The sequence below is a fragment of the Macroventuria anomochaeta genome, assembly GCF_010093625.1.
Source record: "Macroventuria anomochaeta strain CBS 525.71 unplaced genomic scaffold BU25scaffold_9, whole genome shotgun sequence".
Classification (NCBI taxonomy): Eukaryota; Fungi; Ascomycota; class Dothideomycetes; order Pleosporales; family Didymellaceae; genus Macroventuria; species Macroventuria anomochaeta.
The window spans coordinates 477,666-497,031 of NW_022985370.1; the positions used below are offsets into that span (position 1 = coordinate 477,666).

The 19,366-nt window shown below is 52.3% G+C and overlaps 11 protein-coding genes across 11 annotated transcripts; 6 read left to right on the top strand and 5 right to left on the bottom strand.

Annotated features, from left to right (window-relative positions):
- Positions 1-172: 172 nt before the first annotated feature.
- On the top strand, positions 173-1,051 carry BU25DRAFT_408964 (DUF1348-domain-containing protein). Its single transcript, XM_033705946.1, has 4 exons — positions 173-338; positions 393-575; positions 627-760; positions 855-1,051. Exons 1-4 carry the CDS (start codon positions 262-264, stop codon positions 914-916), a joined length of 456 nt encoding a protein of 151 aa, XP_033563883.1. The 5' UTR covers positions 173-261; the 3' UTR covers positions 917-1,051.
- BU25DRAFT_489704 (uncharacterized protein) lies at positions 629-1,504 on the bottom strand (the record flags this gene model as incomplete). The annotated part of the gene is made up of 3 exons (XM_033711436.1): positions 629-1,049; positions 1,097-1,442; positions 1,490-1,504. 3 exons carry the CDS (start codon positions 1,502-1,504, stop codon positions 1,003-1,005), a joined length of 408 nt encoding a protein of 135 aa, XP_033563884.1. The 3' UTR covers positions 629-1,002.
- A 300-nt stretch (positions 1,505-1,804) lies between these two features.
- On the top strand, positions 1,805-2,939 carry BU25DRAFT_363928 (uncharacterized protein; the record flags this gene model as incomplete). Its single annotated transcript, XM_033703772.1, has 3 exons — positions 1,805-1,852; positions 1,902-1,974; positions 2,027-2,939. 3 exons carry the CDS (start codon positions 1,805-1,807, stop codon positions 2,914-2,916), a joined length of 1,011 nt encoding a protein of 336 aa, XP_033563885.1. The 3' UTR covers positions 2,917-2,939.
- A 1,320-nt stretch (positions 2,940-4,259) lies between these two features.
- BU25DRAFT_408967 (uncharacterized protein) lies at positions 4,260-6,709 on the top strand. The gene is made up of 5 exons (XM_033705947.1): positions 4,260-4,327; positions 4,375-4,437; positions 4,494-4,529; positions 4,580-4,748; positions 4,796-6,709. The coding sequence occupies exons 1-5, from the start codon at positions 4,303-4,305 to the stop codon at positions 6,600-6,602; spliced, it is 2,100 nt and encodes a 699-aa protein (XP_033563886.1). The 5' UTR covers positions 4,260-4,302; the 3' UTR covers positions 6,603-6,709.
- Positions 6,710-6,948: 239 nt separating this feature from the next.
- On the top strand, positions 6,949-8,298 carry BU25DRAFT_408968 (arginine N-methyltransferase 2). The gene has a single exon (XM_033705948.1). It carries the CDS (start codon positions 6,960-6,962, stop codon positions 8,157-8,159), a length of 1,200 nt encoding a protein of 399 aa, XP_033563887.1. The 5' UTR covers positions 6,949-6,959; the 3' UTR covers positions 8,160-8,298.
- Positions 8,279-9,638, bottom strand: BU25DRAFT_408969 (NAD(P)-binding protein). The gene has a single exon (XM_033705949.1). It carries the CDS (start codon positions 9,221-9,223, stop codon positions 8,321-8,323), a length of 903 nt encoding a protein of 300 aa, XP_033563888.1. The 5' UTR covers positions 9,224-9,638; the 3' UTR covers positions 8,279-8,320.
- Positions 9,639-9,758: 120 nt separating this feature from the next.
- BU25DRAFT_485706 (uncharacterized protein) lies at positions 9,759-10,394 on the bottom strand (the record flags this gene model as incomplete). Its single annotated transcript, XM_033711240.1, has 1 exon — positions 9,759-10,394. A coding segment is annotated over one exon (384 nt), but the record flags the coding sequence as incomplete, so codon positions are not given.
- Positions 10,395-10,591: 197 nt separating this feature from the next.
- BU25DRAFT_485712 (uncharacterized protein) lies at positions 10,592-11,854 on the bottom strand (the record flags this gene model as incomplete). Its single annotated transcript, XM_033711241.1, has 3 exons — positions 10,592-11,255; positions 11,304-11,596; positions 11,710-11,854. The coding sequence occupies 3 exons, from the start codon at positions 11,852-11,854 to the stop codon at positions 10,608-10,610; spliced, it is 1,086 nt and encodes a 361-aa protein (XP_033563890.1). The 3' UTR covers positions 10,592-10,607.
- A 1,067-nt stretch (positions 11,855-12,921) lies between these two features.
- On the top strand, positions 12,922-14,868 carry BU25DRAFT_489709 (DnaJ-domain-containing protein). The gene has a single exon (XM_033711437.1). The coding sequence runs from the start codon at positions 13,087-13,089 to the stop codon at positions 14,551-14,553; it is 1,467 nt and encodes a 488-aa protein (XP_033563891.1). The 5' UTR covers positions 12,922-13,086; the 3' UTR covers positions 14,554-14,868.
- Positions 14,869-14,921: 53 nt separating this feature from the next.
- BU25DRAFT_388916 (uncharacterized protein) lies at positions 14,922-16,586 on the top strand (the record flags this gene model as incomplete). Its single annotated transcript, XM_033704493.1, has 3 exons — positions 14,922-15,088; positions 15,405-16,263; positions 16,314-16,586. Exons 1-3 carry the CDS (start codon positions 15,003-15,005, stop codon positions 16,584-16,586), a joined length of 1,218 nt encoding a protein of 405 aa, XP_033563892.1. The 5' UTR covers positions 14,922-15,002.
- A 403-nt stretch (positions 16,587-16,989) lies between these two features.
- Positions 16,990-19,189, bottom strand: BU25DRAFT_408972 (amidohydrolase 3). The gene has a single exon (XM_033705950.1). It carries the CDS (start codon positions 18,870-18,872, stop codon positions 17,241-17,243), a length of 1,632 nt encoding a protein of 543 aa, XP_033563893.1. The 5' UTR covers positions 18,873-19,189; the 3' UTR covers positions 16,990-17,240.
- Between the last annotated feature and the right edge of the window lie 177 nt (positions 19,190-19,366).

Below are 19,366 nucleotides of genomic sequence, written 5' to 3' on the forward strand. Positions count from 1 at the left end.
CTCTGTACACAGTTCTGGTGGGCAGAGACTGTTTCCAGCTCTACTGGCAATGTACGACTTGTTATCAACAGGCATATGGAAGACTGGGGTTGTACGGCCTCCAGTCGGCATGATCGGCAACGTGTCTTTGTAACCAGATCTTACAGTGCATATACGAAGACCACGTCAGACACACATGCTTTGAGCCTTGCAATCCGACCCAACCTCTGAACTTCCTCATCAACTGCCACGTACAGTTGTCCGTAGCCAGAAGCAGTAATCATGTCGCTTGCACCACCATTCACAGCAGAGTCGGCGAACGCCAAAGTGAAGAAGGCACAAGACCTTTGGAATGGCCAGTAAGCAGTACCCCACGGCCAGAGTTGTTGTTGACGCTTGACTGAACTGGCTAGGGACCCCAAAACGATCGCCCAAGCCTATACTGCGGACAGTATCTGGCGTAACCGGTCTACCTTCATTGCGGGGACCGCCGACATTGAGAAGTTCCTGACCCAGAAGTGGGAAAAGGAGAAGAGTTACCGTTTGCGCAAAGAGCTTTTCGCCTTCACAAATGACAAGATTGCTGTCCAGTTCTGGTCCGATTCGAGCGCCCCCTCTATTCGAGCCTCAGCAGCTGACTGAACCAGGTATGAGTACCAAGATGCGCATGACGGTATGAAGTGGAAGCGATGTTACGGTCTCGAAGACTGGACCTTCGCGGAAGATGGCAAGATGCGCAAGCGCCAGATGAGCGGTAATGACATCGAGATCAGCGAGGCTGGTAAGTATCTCTTTCCCAACATCTACAACCCAATTGTTCAACCTTGTTCCTCCTGATTGACTGCGAGCGGGGCCATGCACTGATGTACGTGTAGATCGATGGTTTAAGGAGGGTGTGGACGTCAACAAAGTTGAGATCAGGGAAGCGCACTGGTGAATTGTTTATTATTGTTTCTGAACAGGTGGGTATCATAACGCTTAAATGACCGATGCTGTGATTGTACGCTCAAAGGCTCGACGGTTTTATGCGGGCGGCGTATCGTGGATAAGAACCAGAATGTACTTAGGATCTTTGCTTCTATTAGCGGAGCGCTTGACTTGCTTATGTCGAACTTACCTGGCACAATCACCAGCTCATTCTTCTTCGTGCGCAGTCGTAGTAACCGAACGTCGTCCTCCTTATCGAGTTCATCGATGAGACTTCCTGCGGCTCCTAAAAACTTCCAGACTGCACTTGCTACGTCTTCAGCACTGTGTATTCCGCTTTCCTTTCGCCCATTCACGTAGTTGTCAGCCGTTGTTTCGCCTGAGGCAGGCAATGTGCTATTCGGGTTCGCCGACGAGCTGTTCGATATCAGGCCAGACGTGCGTACTATGGCTCCTGTGTCGCGTGACAAGATGAGTGTGCTTTGTACGCCAGGCTTTTGACTCAGTCGAGTAAGCAGCGAGAGAGTTTCTTCGGTCTGGAAAAGGTCAGTAAACTGCTCGTTGGGAGCAGGGAGGTACTCACTGAGCGCTGAGCCATATTTCGCAGCGAGAATCTAGTGCAACCGTGAGCGTGTTTGTTGTAGTTGGTTTCCATGACATCTTTGCGCGCGAGCACCGCGGCGTGGTCCCCTGTCAAAGGCCGGCTGACGCTAAACCTACTAGGATTAGCGTCCTTTTGCAGATTCCTCAATTTTCTACGCAGCATCACGGGTAGGTCTGGACAGCTACAAATGGGATTACTCATGTCACTTTGATCACCAGCCTTCATGCTTCCGACGACCGCTATCTCATCAAGAAAACATCGTAGTATACTAATTGATTGCGGCTGAAGAGCAACATGACTACCAGCTCGAAAAAGAAGAAGGACAAGAAGAAGGATTTCCAGGTACGAAAGTGAACCCGTTGCGAAACTAAACGATCCTGACAGTTCGCAGAAACCTAAGCTGAGGGTTGGAAAGGCTGCACCAAAGGCTGCGAATGCCACGAGCACAAGTTTCAAGGCGAAGTGTAAGATGAGCATCAAGTTACGGTTTAAGCAGAAAAGCTTACGGTGTCGCAGCAATCTCTCTGAAGCAGCAGGCCCTTTCCGCAATTGCTCCAACATTAGAGGCACAATGTGTACATCACTTGGGCTTACTTGACCACAAGGCGGACAAGCAGCGACAGGAGTCGCTAGCCTTCCTTACTTCAGCCATTACAGGCATCACTCCTGGAACTCCATTACCTCAGCCCGCGTCAGTCATCATTCCTGCAGTTCAGAGACTCATTCTGGACCCCTCGAACGCTGTTCGACAGCAGTTGCTCAAGCTTCTCAAGATCCTACCAGAGAATGATGTCGCCACCCATGCAGATCAACTTCTGCTCCACACGAGAGCAGGAATGACGCATCTGTCCGTACAGATTCGGACTTTTGCCTTAGAGGTTCTCCAATGGCTGGTTCGTGTTGCGGGCGATGAAGTTGTCAGTTGCGCTGGCGGATGGGTGAAGATGCTGAAATGCTTCCTGAGCTTGCTCATTTGGAAGTCTGAAGGAGAAGGCAAATGGTCTCAAGCAAAGTCATACGGCAAGAGCGACGCAAAGCTCCAGGTGAAGCAGATGGATGCTCTCACAGCGTTCCTGCGAGCTGGTTTGTATCACGCACAGGTTGTGTCGATCTCGAACGACAGTAACTTTCCGCTTTGGCAGACAGAACACCACATGCTGTCTGAGCGGTCGAACGTTTACGCCCATTTGAATCTGTTCAGCGCGACAAGAGACGAGGAAGCAGAGATGTTCGAGGACCGCGAGGACCGACAAAGAGTGTTCAACGATAGAGCAGAACCTGCCGTCGTCACGGGTCTTGAGCAAGCCCTGAAAGCAGGCGGTGAGATGGGTCGCGCGGCTGCGCAGCTACGCAAAGTAGTTAGGGATGGGATGGCAGATTTCCATAGAGAAGAGATTATTGTCTAAGCAGGACACCAATATGCAATTATCACATCAATCTGCAATTGCGACGCTCACATTCACACTTGGTGTCATAGCAATTGATTGCTGTTGCTTGCTTGTCTGATTGCATCTGCAGCCAAGCATGTAGCGCCAGAGCCCCACTGTTACGATCCTGTGTCTCACGACTGGGCAGCAGAGTAATAAGTAACCACCAACCAGATACGGAGACTTGGAGGAAGGCGCAGCACGCTGAGGCCGCTCGGCCGGCGGCTACGAACAACAAGGATTGCTCGCCTACGAGTAGACTACACGTGACGAACACAGGGTCACGTGAAGCGCTCGTCAACGAGCAGATCTGGTGGACAGTATACAGCAAGTAAACACGCTGCCCTTGTGGCATCGTGTTCAACTTTGTCAATCAACTTTGTTCTTGGAATCTCACCTGCTCTTGAGCCAGACAGTCTACTCTGTACTACTCATTGCTACCAGCCGTCATGGTCTTTGACTACCACAAGCTTTGCTTAGGTAATCAATCCCTCTGTTCCTTCATGCTCTACTCATCCCTGAGACCCAACCAAACTGTGCTTCCAAGCTTTGCTTAAAGTACGACTTCAACACCACTTTCTCTGTCTGTATAAGGGATGCCTTTTCACATCTCTTCTGCTTGCCTTGGTTCCTTTAAGACTTAGGATAATCATACTAAGTACTGCTCTAAAGGACTTAAGTAGCTTAAAGACACTACAGCTAGAATTAGCTTTTCTCTCACCTAGCTAAGCAGGTAGGAACTAGCTACCCTGAAACACAAGCTAGAGAGGAAGTGTCACAGGCTATGCCTAAACTGAGACTATTGATATGCCTTGATACCTCAGGCACATAGGATGTCCAAGCTTGCCAAGGCAAGGAACATTGCTAGAAGGTTCTTTGGGTCCTGTGACAGCAGGTTCTTTTGGTCATGTGACAGCAAGTTCTTTCGGTCATGTGACAGCAGATTCTTTCGGTCATGTGACAGCAGGTTCTTTCGGTCATGTGATGGAAGGTTCTATGTGCTTCCATAAGATTACAAAACCCTGACTGCCAGGCTATAAAAGGCCAGAGACATGCCCCCCTGTTTCCTTTTTTCTAGCTTAGCAACTTGTATCTTAGGTCTTGTGAATAACGCTAGCTTGAACCCTCACAGGAAGCTGCCTTTGTCACCTAGGCTTCTGGCGCCTATCTTCCAGCCACATCAGCATGCCAGGTCTGGCCATGGAGCCAAACCACGCCAGCACCAGACCCTCACGCACCATATCCAGGCCGAACTATGACGATGCCGTCGCCGCAACACAGTCGATCATCAAGAAAGAGGATAATGACGACGATGAGGACGACGCTTACAGGTCGCGACCGCAGCTGCAGAAGCCGTTCGTTCTCATGCGCAACTTGGCGGAGCTGATGAGTAGGTGAGAGACTATACCTGCGAGACATGCAAGCTGATTAGCACAGAGCTTATGCAAGCCGGCGTAATAGATGTCGATCCAGAATACCAGCGAGATGTTGTTTGGACAGGTGAGCGGGTACATAAACGCAAAGCATGCAGAAACCATACTGATGTTGGGACACAGCTGATCGAATGACGGGCCTAATCAACTCGTTGATGGGTAAGTGCACATGATGGCTGCAAATACCCGCAACTGACGACGGCATTTAGAAAACTTCTACGTTCCACCCATCATTTTGAACAAGAAGCCGCGGCCTGGTCAAGATGCCGCAGCTCCTCAAGAAACGCTGGTATGCGTTGATGGCAAACAACGCCTATCCTCGGTTCTTGCATTTGTCAAAGGCATGATTCCTTGTCACGATCATCGCGGAGAGAAGTGGTAGGTGCTGCAAGAAGTCTGATTCACACAAACACTGACATGTCCAGGTGGTTCTGTGAACCCGCCGGAAGCAAGCGCAAACGAGTCTTATCGAAGCAGCTACAGAAACAATTCTACCAAAAGGATTTCGTATCGTTCGAATACAACAACCTGTCGCCCGAGCAAGAAGAGGACCTCTTCGCAAGGGTACAGATGGGGGTGCAGCTAAACCTTGCTGAGAAGATGCGTGCTTCGACAGGGCCCTGGCAAGAACTCGCCAGGTTGTTCGTCGCAGATTTTCCAGTCGTGTACTCTTTGATGAAGGACAAGGCGAGGTCGAAGGACTTTCAACTCACCCTCTCATGCTTCAGTCAGATCATCGAGTGCATGCACCCAACAGCTGCCAATGGAGTACCCATACTGAAGACGAATCACACGCATCTGCCAAAGCTTCTGAGCAACAAAAGCGCCGTAGATGACGGCCTAAAGTCACACCTTGCCAGCGTTTGGAACACTTTCAAGGACCTCATCGAAGCTGATCCCGACACATTCACGAATGGCAACAAATATCTACGGGGCGTACAGACCTTCGCACCTGTCGAGATGGTCGCAGTCACAGTCTTGATCTCAATGTACTCTGAGATACGTAACAACAGGCTGCTCCTTGGCGACATCCAAGCAATGCGCATTGCTGTTCGTGAGAACTTCGTTGACCTTCGACTCAACGCGTCTGTATGGAAGTGGTTCTGGGAGTACATCGACGAGCTAGAAGCCATCCGCGGAGCTATCGACGGGAGTACCGTGAACCGAAGAACGAAACAGCGAACCAAGATGAGTGATAAGGCACCTACAGAAGGTGCGACAGCAGGCTCGACCGCAGCAGCGATCACTGCTGCGGCTGCGGCTCCTAAGAAAGGTAGATTTACAGCCCGAACAAAACGGCCAGCTACGACAATAGCGGAAGAGGCGCCTGTCATGGTGGAGCAAGAACTGGCAACGGCTGCTTCGCCTGAACCACGTTCGCCAAAACGAAGGCGTACTGGCGACAGTCCTCTCAATGGGTTACCTATGAGCGATGGCCAATTTTGGGGTTCACTCCCGAGCACGACTGTACCACCTAATGGACTGCCCGAGGAACGAATACGTCCAGAACCAATGCATCCAGACCCATTGTTGCCGCCGATGCCCACACACGCCTCAACACAAAGTCCTCAGCCTGTTGCCAGGAAGCCTCGTCCAAGAGCATACCCAGCAATATCGGCGCTACCAAGCACTGCTTCGTTGCCGCGAAATGCATCCAGTTCGATTGATAGCGCACAGAGCCACGTACATGCACCTACCCCTTCAGAGGCACGTCAGCAGCGTGTGTCCACGCTAAACAGCTTTCAATCTGCGCATCAATCTTCAGCCCGTGCCATTTCAACTGGCTTACCCGTCTCCCATGAACATCACATGGGACAGCCTCGAGCACCTGTTGCACCTATGGTATCTGGGCTCGGCCCGTTCTCACCTGACCACAGCCATTCGCAATGGGGAGGCGTTTTGGAGTCTACACCTGAGACAGATGTTGCTCCACAAGTGTCCGCCTCATCTCGACCACGTTCGATGCAGAAGGCCAGAACAAGTCCGCCACAACCCGCACAGGAGCATTACGATGGGGCAATCGATCTGACCAGCGATACTGAACAAGAGAGACAGGATTTACTGTCTGCGTTCAAAACAAAATCTGGCTCCAGTGGGTCACCGAAGGCCCCGAAATCTGCAGCAGAACCTGTGGCGCAGACGCGGACGTCCACCGCTAAGGAGCAAAGGGTATCATCGCAGGATCTACCGACTAGGGAGAACAACCCGTATGCGAGGTTCAAGAATATATGAGGCAGCTTGCTGGTACTTAATCGGCGGAACACACTAACTGAAAAATGGGTTACCACCTCAAGTTCTACCAGTACCGCGAGATGCTGTGATGCGAAGAGATAAGCCGGCTGAGCAGCGAAAATTCTGCTAGCCACCATGAGACCAGCTTAATGAGTACAAGCTAATAAAATAAAAAATATATTGTTATAAGATCTTCAGATTGGCACCTAACTAAGCAAGGCATTGACTATCTTAACCGTAACAAGCAAGAGGAGTGAGACACTAGTCATCGCTTATCTTATCGTAATCCCTGCAATAGCAAAAAAATTCCCCGCCTCAGAAATTAACTGGTGCAACAAAGCAAAGTAACAATACAAGATGGCAGAACAAGCAACAGAACAGGAGATCCTTCTCGCAAAGCGTATCATCTCGGCAGCAAAACGCCATGATGTTTCAGCCCTGAAGGTTGCGCTCAAGGAAGGCTCAGCCAACGTCCAAGATCCCACAGCAACAGTTGCGACTTCGCCACTTCACGCAGCCATTGCGTCCTGTGGCAAAGCTGAGGAGGGAAAAGAGGCGGACGAGAATGCCATTCAGACAATCAACATTCTGCTTGAGAACGGAGCCATCTGGAACGACTTGAACAAGGAGGACGAGACACCAGGATGTATTGCCCTTCGCCTTGGTCAACAGAAGACCTACGACCTCATGGTTGAGGCTGGTGTCCGCGCTGAGTTGCTGTTTGCCAAGATGCAGGCCCTTGGTCTTGGAACCTCCGCAATTGAGGTTGAGGAAGAGGAGGAAGAGGAGACTACCGAGGAGCAGCCCGCGGCCAAGAAGCAGAAGGTCTCTGAAGATGAGGCGCAAGTTATTACAGAAGCTGTCGAGCAGAAGGTCCTTGACGATGTCTCTCTTGACAACAAGGCCTACATCAGGTCTCAGCTCCGCTACAAGCCCGGTATCTTACTTGATGAGAGCGATAACGCAGTCATGATGGACTGGGAAACCGAGATCATGCAGCGACACGCCGAGACCCTGATTCCCAAGAAGGGTCTACGAACCATGAACGTCGGTCATGGAATGGGCATCGTCGACACAGCTATCCTGACCCACGACCCCTCAGAACACCATATCATCGAGGCTCACCCGCAAGTTCACCAGCGCCTGAGGGAGACCGGATGGTACGACAAGCCCAATGTTCACATCCACGAGGGCCGCTGGCAAGACGTTCTGCCCAAGCTCGTTGAGCAGGGTGTTGTTCTGGATGCTATCTATTACGACACATTTGCCGAGGACTACGCAGCGCTCAAGGAGTTCTTCGCCGAGTACGTCATCCAGCTGCTGGCGAAGGATGGCAAATTTGGATGGTACAATGGCCTTGGCGCTGACCGACAAATCTGCTACGATGTCTACACCAAGGTTTCCGAGATCGATCTGTACGAAGCTGGCTTCGACACAACTTGGGAGGAAATTAAGGTGCCCGCGGGTCTGCACGGAAGCAAGGAATGGGAAGGCACAAGGAGGCCATACTGGACTATTGACGTATACCGTCTGCCAGTGAACACCTTCTTGAAGTAAGCAGTATGTTGTTTTGAGGTGTTCAGGACTTGGCATTAGACAGGCCAATTGGCTAGGAAAAAGCAAACCACGAATAAATGCATGATACGCAGCACAACAAGGAACACGAGAGCTATAGAAGGGACCATCAGAATGCTCGTTGACTTTACTTGCTACACTATCTAGACTTCGTGCAGCAACTTGCCTGCGAATCCAGCCTTGATCGAGTCCTCGAGGCTCTCCTGCTTAAGGCCCAACTTGTCATTCCACAGTCCAGATGGCTTCAGATCACCAAGCTTGTCATCACCGAATGTGATTGATTGGATCAGCGGCCCGATTCCATGGAAGTCGCCCTTCTGCAACAGCTCGTTGCCCTTCGCAATGTGATCCTTCGCGCTGACCTTGTTGACCGTGAACTTCTCGCCCGTAACCTTTTCTGCCGCAGCGAGAAGCTCATTCTGCGAGATCTGGAACTCGCTAACATAGACGTACTGGTTCTTGGTAGCTTCGGCGTTCTCCAGTGTCTTCACAACAGCCTCGCCGATGAAGCTGAGGTTGCTGGTGGAGAAGGTGGCGTTGCCGCTGTCAATAACGGTAGCTGTCTTGTTCTTCTGGTCGAGGCCTAAGAAGCCAACCTTGAGGCCCCAGTCGAAGAAAGGTCCGGTGATAACGCTCGTCCAGCTGATGACATCCTCCCTGCTCTTGAGGTAGTTCACTGTGCCGGTCTTAGCCTCGAAGACGCTGACTACAGCTCGTGTCTTCGGGTTGGGTGTGTCGCTGCCGAACTCTGAGGGGAGGAAGCGCTTTACGCCTGCTGCGATCGCAGCGTCGATCAGTTTGTTCTGATCTCCGATGGCACCGCTGCCTACAAGGGAGATGACGGCATCCTGTCCTTGGAAAGCTTGCTTGAGGCTGTCGACAGAATCGTAGTTGGCACGGAGGACGTTGACGCCTGATGGGAATGTGGAGTTCGAGCCCTCACGGGAGAGAACACTGGTGTTGAATGATGAGCTGAGTAAAGCTCTCAGGACGGAGGGTCCAAGGTTGCCTCCAGCACCGATGATGATGACGTTCTTGATAGACATTGTTGGATGAACTGGTGCGTGGAGTGGAATTGAGGAGTATAAGTGAACTGGTTGTTTAGTGGAGAGTGGTGTGTTGATGATTCTTGGTGCTGGACTCAATACTCCTTATATCTCTTGAAGCTTCTGAGCACGACACACAGCCAGCTCTGTATTCCGCCCTATTATCTCAGCAACAGATGAAGTCGACTTGGCTTACAATCGCGCCGATATTGCGCTTTGAAACGAGTTGGGAATGGTGTCGAGGACAACCGTGGATCGGCAAATCATACAGCAGCAACGTCTTTCACACCTACACGGGTAGGGCCGAGCCCCTCACAAAATCAGGGTCTCTGCGCCTGTCGTACGAATTGCGCAGAGCACACCACCCATTGCGCCATCGTTGGACGAAATGTGGCACGATATAGCTTGCCTGTTCTGCCCGGGTGGTGTCTTGTCGTTGGGTGGGTCCTTCTTGTCAGCAAGCGGAGAGAAGCCGCTGGGCACGGACCGCGCTTTCTGAGCCACCAGAAGTGCAATTCCCAACGCTGAATTCCGCGATATTTGCAATAATCGATTTGGGACAGAAGTCCTTGTTCATAATGCTTGCGCGCGCAAGCTGTGACGTACATGTGCCACACTCAGGCCAACATTGAGTGTCTTCGGGTCACCACTCACTTCTTCTCATGGACATTCAACCTCTGCTGCACGATGCGTCCACCTCTCCAGCTCAACCAGAAGTTCCAACAGGCCTTGACCGTTCCACGCACTGGTCTCTCAGTCTGGTTGGTATCTCTGGCTGCCATAAGTGTCAGGAATTGCCTCCATCGTCCAGATGATACGCCGTTGCGCAGCATTGAGTTCGCGAATGTACTCTGAGCTTCGACACTATATCGTTGCTCCCACGATTGCAAAGCCTGTTCAGCATGCATGATGCACGCACGTATGGAGATCGAGTGATCGCCTTGAACCCCAAGCTGATCTGATCAATGCGAGCGACAAGCGCCTCATAGGCGTCTTCCCAAAGCCCGAGCTCATCCATCTCTGGGGTATGGGGTGGGTAAGACAGACCACAGCCACTGAATCGTACAAGTCCCAAGCGGGAGCCTCGTTGGACACTTTTGTGAAGTTCCAATCGCCGGTTGTGCTGGTACCTCCGCTGGTTCTCATCTCTTGGCTTAGCCCAAGCCAGCGTACTGCTCGAAGGATTTTCATTATACCCAAGCCGTCCATCCACGAGAGGATAATTCTCTTAGTTGATCAAGTACTTGGTGTACTTGGTGTACGTGCTGCTCACTGTACGAGAGTTGAGGTCGGCTTGCATCCAGGCTCAAAAATACGGTTCGACTCCATAGCGGTCAGCGTTTCCGGCTAAGGCCCGACGTTTGCTTGAGGTTATCGCATTCAGTCAGAGAGGCCACGGGCGAGTTCGAACCTGAGATCTAGAGTCGTACCAATGACCAAACGGCCATAGGTCAGCCTGTTCAGTTGCTGAGGAAGATTCGACATTGCTGTCTAAATTACATTGTGGCATTGAAAAGCCCTGTTCACTCGAATTCACGAAAGCGTCTGTGTTAATGAAGAACAAGTGTTCTGCAGCTTTCGCATAGTCTTTGGTCGACTTTTGTGGACCTTGAGGTGTCAATGGTGCGTGTAGGATCTCGATATGTGCTTCCAGGATCTGCTCAGGTGCAAAGAGGAAGAGTGAGCTAACACAAACTACTACAGGAACTTCTCTCACTCGCAAATTCTGGCTGATCTCCTCGAGAAGAAGGTTCAGAATGGCGGTCTGGTGTTGCGTCTGCTGGTACAGCCCCTGTGACTTCGCAACAATTGCCTGGAAAACACTGTGTAACAAGCCTTGATGCTGGCTTTTCGCGTTGCACTGGCTCTCTGTACTCCAGCGTGCATCGACGTATCTCGAAGCCCGTCTGGAATCAACCGGTAGCTCGACCAGAGACCGCATTGCATTGATCAAGCGAGCATGATCCGAGTACACGATACCATGGTCGGCCAAAGCCGTTGTGTACTCCATGGTTTCTGACAAACAGAAGGCCTAAACGAAATGCACGCGTGTCTGTGTACATTGAATGCGATCACATACACCAGGTATGGCCACTCCTGAGCTATCGATAAATCGGGTTTCCGGTACTTCTGACGGCTCCCGAAAATCAGATGGATACACAAACGGCCTCTGAGGTGACCGCACTGTCGTCGAAGCTGTGATTCTCGATGACCTTAGACGCCTTAACATAGATGGCTGCCTTCGGTCGTTCGCAAAGGTGCCATTGCTGTCTAGCGTGTTTAGGCTATGCGATGTTCTGGAAGAGAGTAGATTGGGTCTTGCCTCTGAGGAGGTTGATGGCGCAACCCCGTAGATGCCTAATGGCAGATGACCTTCAGGTAGTTGAAGACAAACAGAAAGATCTAGAAATGAGGTGCTTTCGTCGGTCTCGCTGTCCTCGTCGCCCGAGATATCAAAATTGATACCACGTCCACCTCAAGCGTACCCTTTCTTAGACATAGGATCGGTCGACTTTGCGACGAACTTGGCATCGTACTGACGGTTGAGGCGGCTGGGGTACGATCGTGCAGTTGCCGCTCTTCGAAGTCGTTGATAATGTTCGTATAGTACCGGAGTGGATACTGAGCCATGCTTGAAGCCAGTCCATCTGAAGCGCTCGCTAAAACCTCGAACGTGGATTCCGGAAAGTCTTGTATGACCCAAGTGGGTTACTCGACGCAACGAAGGACTCACACATTCAGGGTAGTTGTGCGTGCCATGCTGGTCCATTAACCTTTAAGCCAGCTCACGACCCAGAGTGACCCCGCATCCCGGGGCTCTTCACATCCCCTAGAAACGGTCTGTCCGGAAAGTTTGACAACTGCTAGGCCTTCACGTTGAAGATAGCGAGTACATATGAGCCAGGATGTTATGTAGGTTCATCACGTGACTGCTATAAGCTGCAAGGACAAAGGGATGAGCACGGGGAAAGTCGAGCCGCACGGTCGCAAACTCGCTTGTGGTCACAATCCTGTTCTCTGCCTTCGCCGACGGTTCCAACAGGGGCGCATTGCTCTACCGTTGCAACGGTTCTTGCGTTGGCAAGGGCGGTGCAACGAAACCGGCACGATCATGTCAAGTCTACCAGGTCCATCGATGAGGGCTCAACATGACGCGCCTCTACCCCCGTGTCAACCATCTCTCTCGAAGTTCTACAGGAACAAGCGTCGTTCGAGCAAAAACGCTTCAGCACAAGTACGTACTGCCGCTCAAAATCGAGCTGTAACGGCCAGAAGTTGGCACATCAGTGTTCCAGCATAATGAAACCTACTTACATGATCTTCTTAGACGATACGTCAAAACCAAGGTTCGCGCTAATGGCAAAGTGTGCTCTCGTGGCAGAAGTCCCGATCAACCTGCAAAGCCAAGGTCTCCTGTAAGATTATCTGTTTGATTTTCACGATGTACATCAATCCGATGTTTAGAATACTGCTGGTATCAGCGAGTGCCTCACGAGGATGTTTCTTGAGCAAACCCGAGCTCAGGAACTAACTTGCCCACGCGAGTACACGGAGTTGTTCGTTACGTATCATGCACAGTAGTCACACGGTACCGGCAAACTTATATGGCACTGTGAACATATGTAGAGAACTTTCACCAGGCCGCCTTGAATACTCATACCTCAGCCGAAACTCCATGGAACGGTGATCAACGCCTTCGAACAGCACAACTCAACTGCATAATTGAGTATGAATACGCACTTCTCACTCTTTCTACAGTTCCAACATCTCATACTTTCTCCTTGCCGCAACCAATAAGCACCACTCAATCTGCGAAGGCACAACTTCTCTTGCATCAAAACCAGGACACTAAACCCAGCACAATGTCTCGCGGACTCAGTCGTGATGAGCGCGAAGAGCTCGACCACATGCTTGAGTACGCAGTAGAGTACTACCTAGATCAAGGGGTCTCGCGGGGCGAGGCGTACGATCGGGCTGCAGAGGCGGTGCACGAAAAGACAGGCTACCGCGCTAATGGCCCAGCCTATCGAGCTCTACGCGAAGCTGCATATCGCGAAGATGCACAACGATATGCTGAGGAGACTGCGTTCGGACCTTCCCAGCGCCATACAGAGGAGTCTGTGCGCAACTCCCATTTTGGTCGCAACACGCAGTCTGGTTCCGGAACAGAGTACGATCGCATGTTTCAAAACGGTACAGACCTTGATGCTGCTGCTCGGACGAACGGTAAGAGTTTAAGTGTTGAGGAGATCATGTGGCGAGCAAACCAGATCACGATGGACTTGCTTCGTAAGGACAAAAACGAAGGCTACGCCCGCCGACAGGGCGAACAGTTCATGATCCGAGAGATGGGTAAGCTCAACGAAGCCGAGTTAGGTGACACCGATGGCCATGGTCAGTCTGCTCGCTCTGAGTATGGTGAGTATGGAAGCCATGGTGCGCACCGAGCAACTAGTGCTCGTGCTCAGTCTGCTCGATCGGAGTATTACGACCACGATTCTGGTTTTGAGGAGCCTCACGATTACTCGGACGGTATTCGTAATTGGTCTGCTCGATCGGAGTACGGTAGCCGCGGTGCTGGTCCTGAGCAGCGGTATGACACCTCCTATCGTTACACCGAAGAGCAGCTCCGGGTCATCGTGAAGGACATCTATGAATCGTGGATCGCAAAGGGCGTTCATCCTGATGAGGCGCGTCAAGAGGCTCAGAAGTGGTTTCTTCAAAACGCTCGCGAGTCCGGATCGTCGTCTCGATCTTCCGGATTTAACAGCTTCAGCGATATGCGAGATGCTCTTGACGACGACGAGGGCCATGGTAGTCGACGTTCCGGCTCCGCGCGTGGACCTCGTGCTGGCATGCCCCGCCCGCCTGGGTGGGAGGGCCCTGAGTATGATCAGTACTTCACTGACGAGCCTGAAGATGACTTCTATACCCGCCGCGAGCCTTCTCGATACTCCTCTCGTAACGGTCCCAGCGGCTTCTCTTCTGATAATCACAACGGCTACGACGACCGCTCGGGCTGGTATGGTCGTTCCGGTAACGACCAGCCACGCATGGAACCATCCGGCGTCAAGCCCGTTGAGGACCTGTACGTGCTACTGGGCGTCTCAAAGCACGCGAGCGTTGAGGAGATCAAGCAGGCGCACCGCAAGCTGTGCATCAAGCACCACCCTGATCGCGTGAAGGGTGGCACGGCAGCGAAGAAGGTGGCGACGGAGAAGATGGCGCAGATCAATCAGGCTTGTGATGTGTTGAAGCACAAGGAGATGCGGGCGTTCTATGATCGCACGGGGCTGATTGCTAGCATGGGTAAAAGCCCGGATGCCTGACTTGTTACGGATGTGCTGAAATATTGAGGATTGAGTATACTGTTTCACCTGCTAGCCATTCATATGAAGAATTGATGAGAATATGTGAGTTGTTAAATCCATGTTTTGTACAGGTGAGCGCGATGATGACGATGTCACTGTCAATGGAAGTTTAAGGTCCACAATCCTACAGTACTTCAGTAACACCTTCACAGAAAATGAAGGCTCATCAAGGCCTCAACGTGGTTCTTAACGTGATGAATTCAATGTCGTGGTTGCGTGTGAGGAGTGATGTTTGGACCAGAAGACAAGGGCCGAGGCACGGATGCGCCTTCCCTCTTTCGAAATTCTGGGGAAGACGGCCGGAGCTTCAGATGCATCGCAGCAACGCGCTTTAAACCTCAACGACGTCACGCGCATCGTCTAACACCCTCAATCGCTTATTCTTACCGTCGCGCAACCTCCTGCTTATGACGGACCGGGTAGCCAAGCGCTTGCGGCGGCTCAGCACCGAGTACGAGGACTCGGAGGACAACGTCGAGTGGAACAACAGCAGGTATGTGGCTGACATCCCCAGCAGCGCGCGCAGCTTTGCGCCTTCCTTCGCGCCAAGGGCCATGTAGCGAGACACAAGGCGGCAATTTTGGGTGCGAGCAAACAGTCAGCCGCAGGGAGCACTGCAACAGGCCAATGCCATGACCGCTCACCACCGCATTGTGCCACCCGCGTGAATACCTGCGCGCATCCAGCAGGAGGAGCTTGTAATTTGACGCCATACGTGCTACTCTCCCACCTACACCATTTATTTGACTCTCCTTCACACCCACCATGCCCCGCCTCCGCACCCGCGCAGCTCCTGACCCTCCTCCCAGTGCCCCTACGGCCTCCTCCACGCGCCCTCGTCGCGGCACGGCAAACCGCCACGATGCGCCCTCTGCCACCATCCAGCGCTCCTCGCCCGAAGAAACACGGCAGTCCCTCTCACTGACCGTCAAGTCGTCCCCCAACAAGCTGCGCCAGGCCACCGGCGTACCTGCCGTTAGCAAGGGCAATCTCAGTCGCAACAACATTGTCTCGGGCAAGCGCGCCTCGCGGAGCAGTAGAGTTGTGCGCGAGGTGGACAGCGACGAGGACGAAGAGGAAGACGACAACGACGATGAGGCGGACGAGGTCGAGGCCATGGACGTTGATGAGGAGGAAGAGGACGACGATGTAGATGCTGAAGGAAGTGAGGAGGATGACATGGACGCTGAGGGCGACGAGGAGGACGAAGAGCCTATTGTTGTGCCCACAAGCAAAGCTATACCAGTGGCCTCGAAACCGAAGATCAGCGTCACGAAGGCGCAAGATACAGTGGAGGCTAAGGAGATGGCCATGTCTGATGACGACGACGAACTCAGCGATCCAGACTCTGACCTCGACGACATGGAAGACGCAGAGGGCGAAGACGACGATGCAGAAGGAGAGGACGACGACGAACTTGCTGGCCCTGAAGGCGACGTGGACATGGACAGCGACGAGGACATGAGCCGCGACCAGACACCTGACATGAGCAAGTTGACACGGCGACAACGCGCTGTGCTGGAGCAAGAAGAGGATGGCAGTCTGCTTGCGCTGAGCAACGAGGCGCAGAAGAAGAAGCATCTCACCGCTGAAGAACATGCCATGAGAAGGGCGGAAATGGCACGACGAAGGAAGAACCTCAGCGAGAAAAGGAATGAGGAAGAGAAGGTACGTTCCACAACAATCTCAAAATTTCCTAGATTGCTAATACAGCCCAGCTTGACACGATCAACCGCCTCCTCAAGAAGCAGCCCCCAAAACGCGGCCGCAAGAGCGCCGTCGCCGACCTCGACGAATCAGGTCAAGAAGCAGAGCCCGAGCCGGAACGCGCAAACCCGCTCTTCGTACGATACATCCAGAATGCAAAGGGCACACAGCTCGCTGTCCCAGACGAGTGGCTACAGGCGCCTATGGGCAGTGTGTTTGCGGGCAAGACAGAACCTGCAAGCAAGACGCCGTGGAGTGGCAGGATGGTTGAGGAGGTTGCGTAGAATGCGTATGTGAGCTTAGGGCAAACATAGGCAGCACTGTTGAGGGAAATACATGAAGAATTGAAGAGGTCAAGGCGTTTATTTACAGGTCTTAACCAACCATATCGGGGTTTCATCTTGAGTAGGCGTTTATCCTGTCTACATCGGTGTCCCAAATTCTCCAACTTCCCCGGCCAGGACTTTTTTCTTTTTAGTGGTAGACTGCGGCCGCACGCGTGGGCTACATATATACCTATGCTAAGCAAAGGTTCCACACGTTCGCTCAGCCCTTTTCAAGCAACATACCGGCAAATTGACATCTAGGTGGGTCACTACTAGCGAACGCCCGCTGTTGTATGTTTTTCTTTTGGCGCAGAGCATCGAGCGAAACAAGGTGCGAGCGAAGCGAATCATGGGTTGTGTGGATGTGGAAAGGATTCAGAGCAGATATGTCTACCTCTTTTGGAGCCCAAAGGCTGTTACGAGACTACATGTTGTTTTCACTACGCCAGACGATTGCTTGAGATCTATTGAAGACCTCCAGCCTCGCTGATCAAGGATCATCTAGATACCTTCATGCTCGCAACTGAGCAATCGAAAATCGGAACGAATTCACCACTGGTAGTACTTGTTGATTCCATATACTTCCTGCTTATTGAACACAAGCTACAGTATTTATGCTTGCTGCACCGCCCGATACACCCTCCTCCCCCTCGCCCAGGTCTCCGCAACAGTATCATCCAACAAGCTCTCCGGCGTCCACTTCGAATCCAACACCACAAAATCCGCCCGCAACCCCTTCTTCAAACTCCCTGTCCACTTCTCAGCAAACCGCGAATACGCAGCTCCAGCCGTCGCAGCATAAAACGCCTGACTCATCGTAAGCGCCTGATGCGGTGTGGTCCTCTCCGTCATCTGCGGCTGTGTCGCACTCCGCCTCATCGTCGCATTATACAAGTTCGGCAACGGCAAATGTCGTGCTGTCGGTGCATCGGTGCCGAAGGCTACGCATGCGTGGCTATCGAGGAACTCTTTGTACGCGAATGCCCGGTCCCAGAGGTGGGGCCCGATTAGCTTTTGGTAGTCGATTAAGATCGCGGGATCGGAGTGGACGGGCTGAACGGACGCGGTGATGCCGAGGGCACCGAGACGTTTGGCGTCTTCTGAGTTTGTAATTTCGAGATGTTCGATTCGGTGCCGTCCTGAGGGGGTATTTGCGGAGGCGATGGAGGAGATGGCTTGCGAAATGGCTGCGTTGCCGATGGCGTGGATGGCTACTTGGAGGTTGGCGCGCGCTGCTTTCGTGACGACCATTTCCATTTGGTCTTTTGTGAAGAGAGGGTCGATGAGGTTGGCGTGGCCGGGGTAGGCCTGTGTCAGGGCCGCGGTGCAACCGTCCACGACACCGTCGCAGATCATCTTGATGCCCACGACGCAGAAGTCTGGTGTAGATGATGGATGCCACTGCTCGTTTTGTGAGATGGCTGCATCTACCTGCGCTTCCAAGTTGCCAGCCGGCCGGACCAGCCAGTGTGCGGCCACGTGAATTGGCAGGGTGCCGTTCCTCTTGCGGTATAGTTGTAGTGCATCCCATGAATTGTCGTCCATGGCCATGTCGATCGCGCCGGTGTATCCAGCTGCGATGTATGCATCGAATGCCTCCTGGAGTGCTGCTTGCTTCTCCTCTTCGGTGTATTTCTCATTCAGGTAAGGCCACACGATGTCTGTCTGTCCAGCTTCTGCGAACAGTCCTGTTGGGTTTCCGTTCTCATCGCATGGGATTTGGTGATTTCCGAGCTCCTTGGCCTCCTTCAGAGGGAGTTCCCTTAGTGCCGCAGTATTTACCCAGGTCGAATGCAGATCGAGCGCTTCGACGTATATCGGGCGATGTTGAACATCGAGGTCATCTAGCATGGTAGCCAACGCTAAACGACCAGTGCTCGGCTGATGCCATCCGCGGCACAGCACTCGAGGCATCTCTGGATGTTTTTTGGCATAGTCCGAGATGGCTGATCGGACTAACCCGAGTGATGTGCAGTTGGTGAGGTCCAGCTTTCTCAGGGACAGGCCAAAGAAAAGGAGGTGGGTATGCGCATCAATGAAGCCTGGTATGATGACACGGTCTTCCAGATCAACAACCGCAGCACCATTTTGAATGATCTCTTGAACTGACTCATCGCTTCTGCTGCCAACATGGGATATTTTGTCGCCCTCGAGTACCATACAATCAACAAAGTCGGTTGTCTCTTTCTGTGCATCGCTGGACGCAAAGATTCGTCCATTCACGAAGACGCGATTGCCGGCCATTGCTGTCATCGTGCTCCAATCTGGGCTGGTACTTGGTTCTCACTCTTGTCTTCAAGAGCTGGAGAGGTAAAAGGCTAAAGGAAGGGCAGGACGATGTGATGAAGGGCTTGCCAGAAGTTGCTGGGATCAATTCGGCTATATCTGGCCCAGCCGCAATCCGCGGACGTGTCGCCTGAACATCCATAACGGATGGAGACGCCGATAAGATCGACTTGGATATCAGAGTGGGGGCGCGAGGTGGAAGTTGCACCTGGATCTTAACCCTGCATCACTAAAAGTCTTGGCCAAAAAACTAGCCGAGTGAAGTAAGGTTCGTCCCATCTTAGACGAGACGGAAGTTAGTGAGGAGTTCCAAGGTTGTCACAGAGACAAGATACGCGTCCTATCTCGCAAATATAGCGGCAGATTATCTACAGCCTATCTACGATCAAGCCAGTTCCTTGCACAGACTACGGAGGTTGACAAGCTATGGTGAATCAAGTCCCAATTGGGGA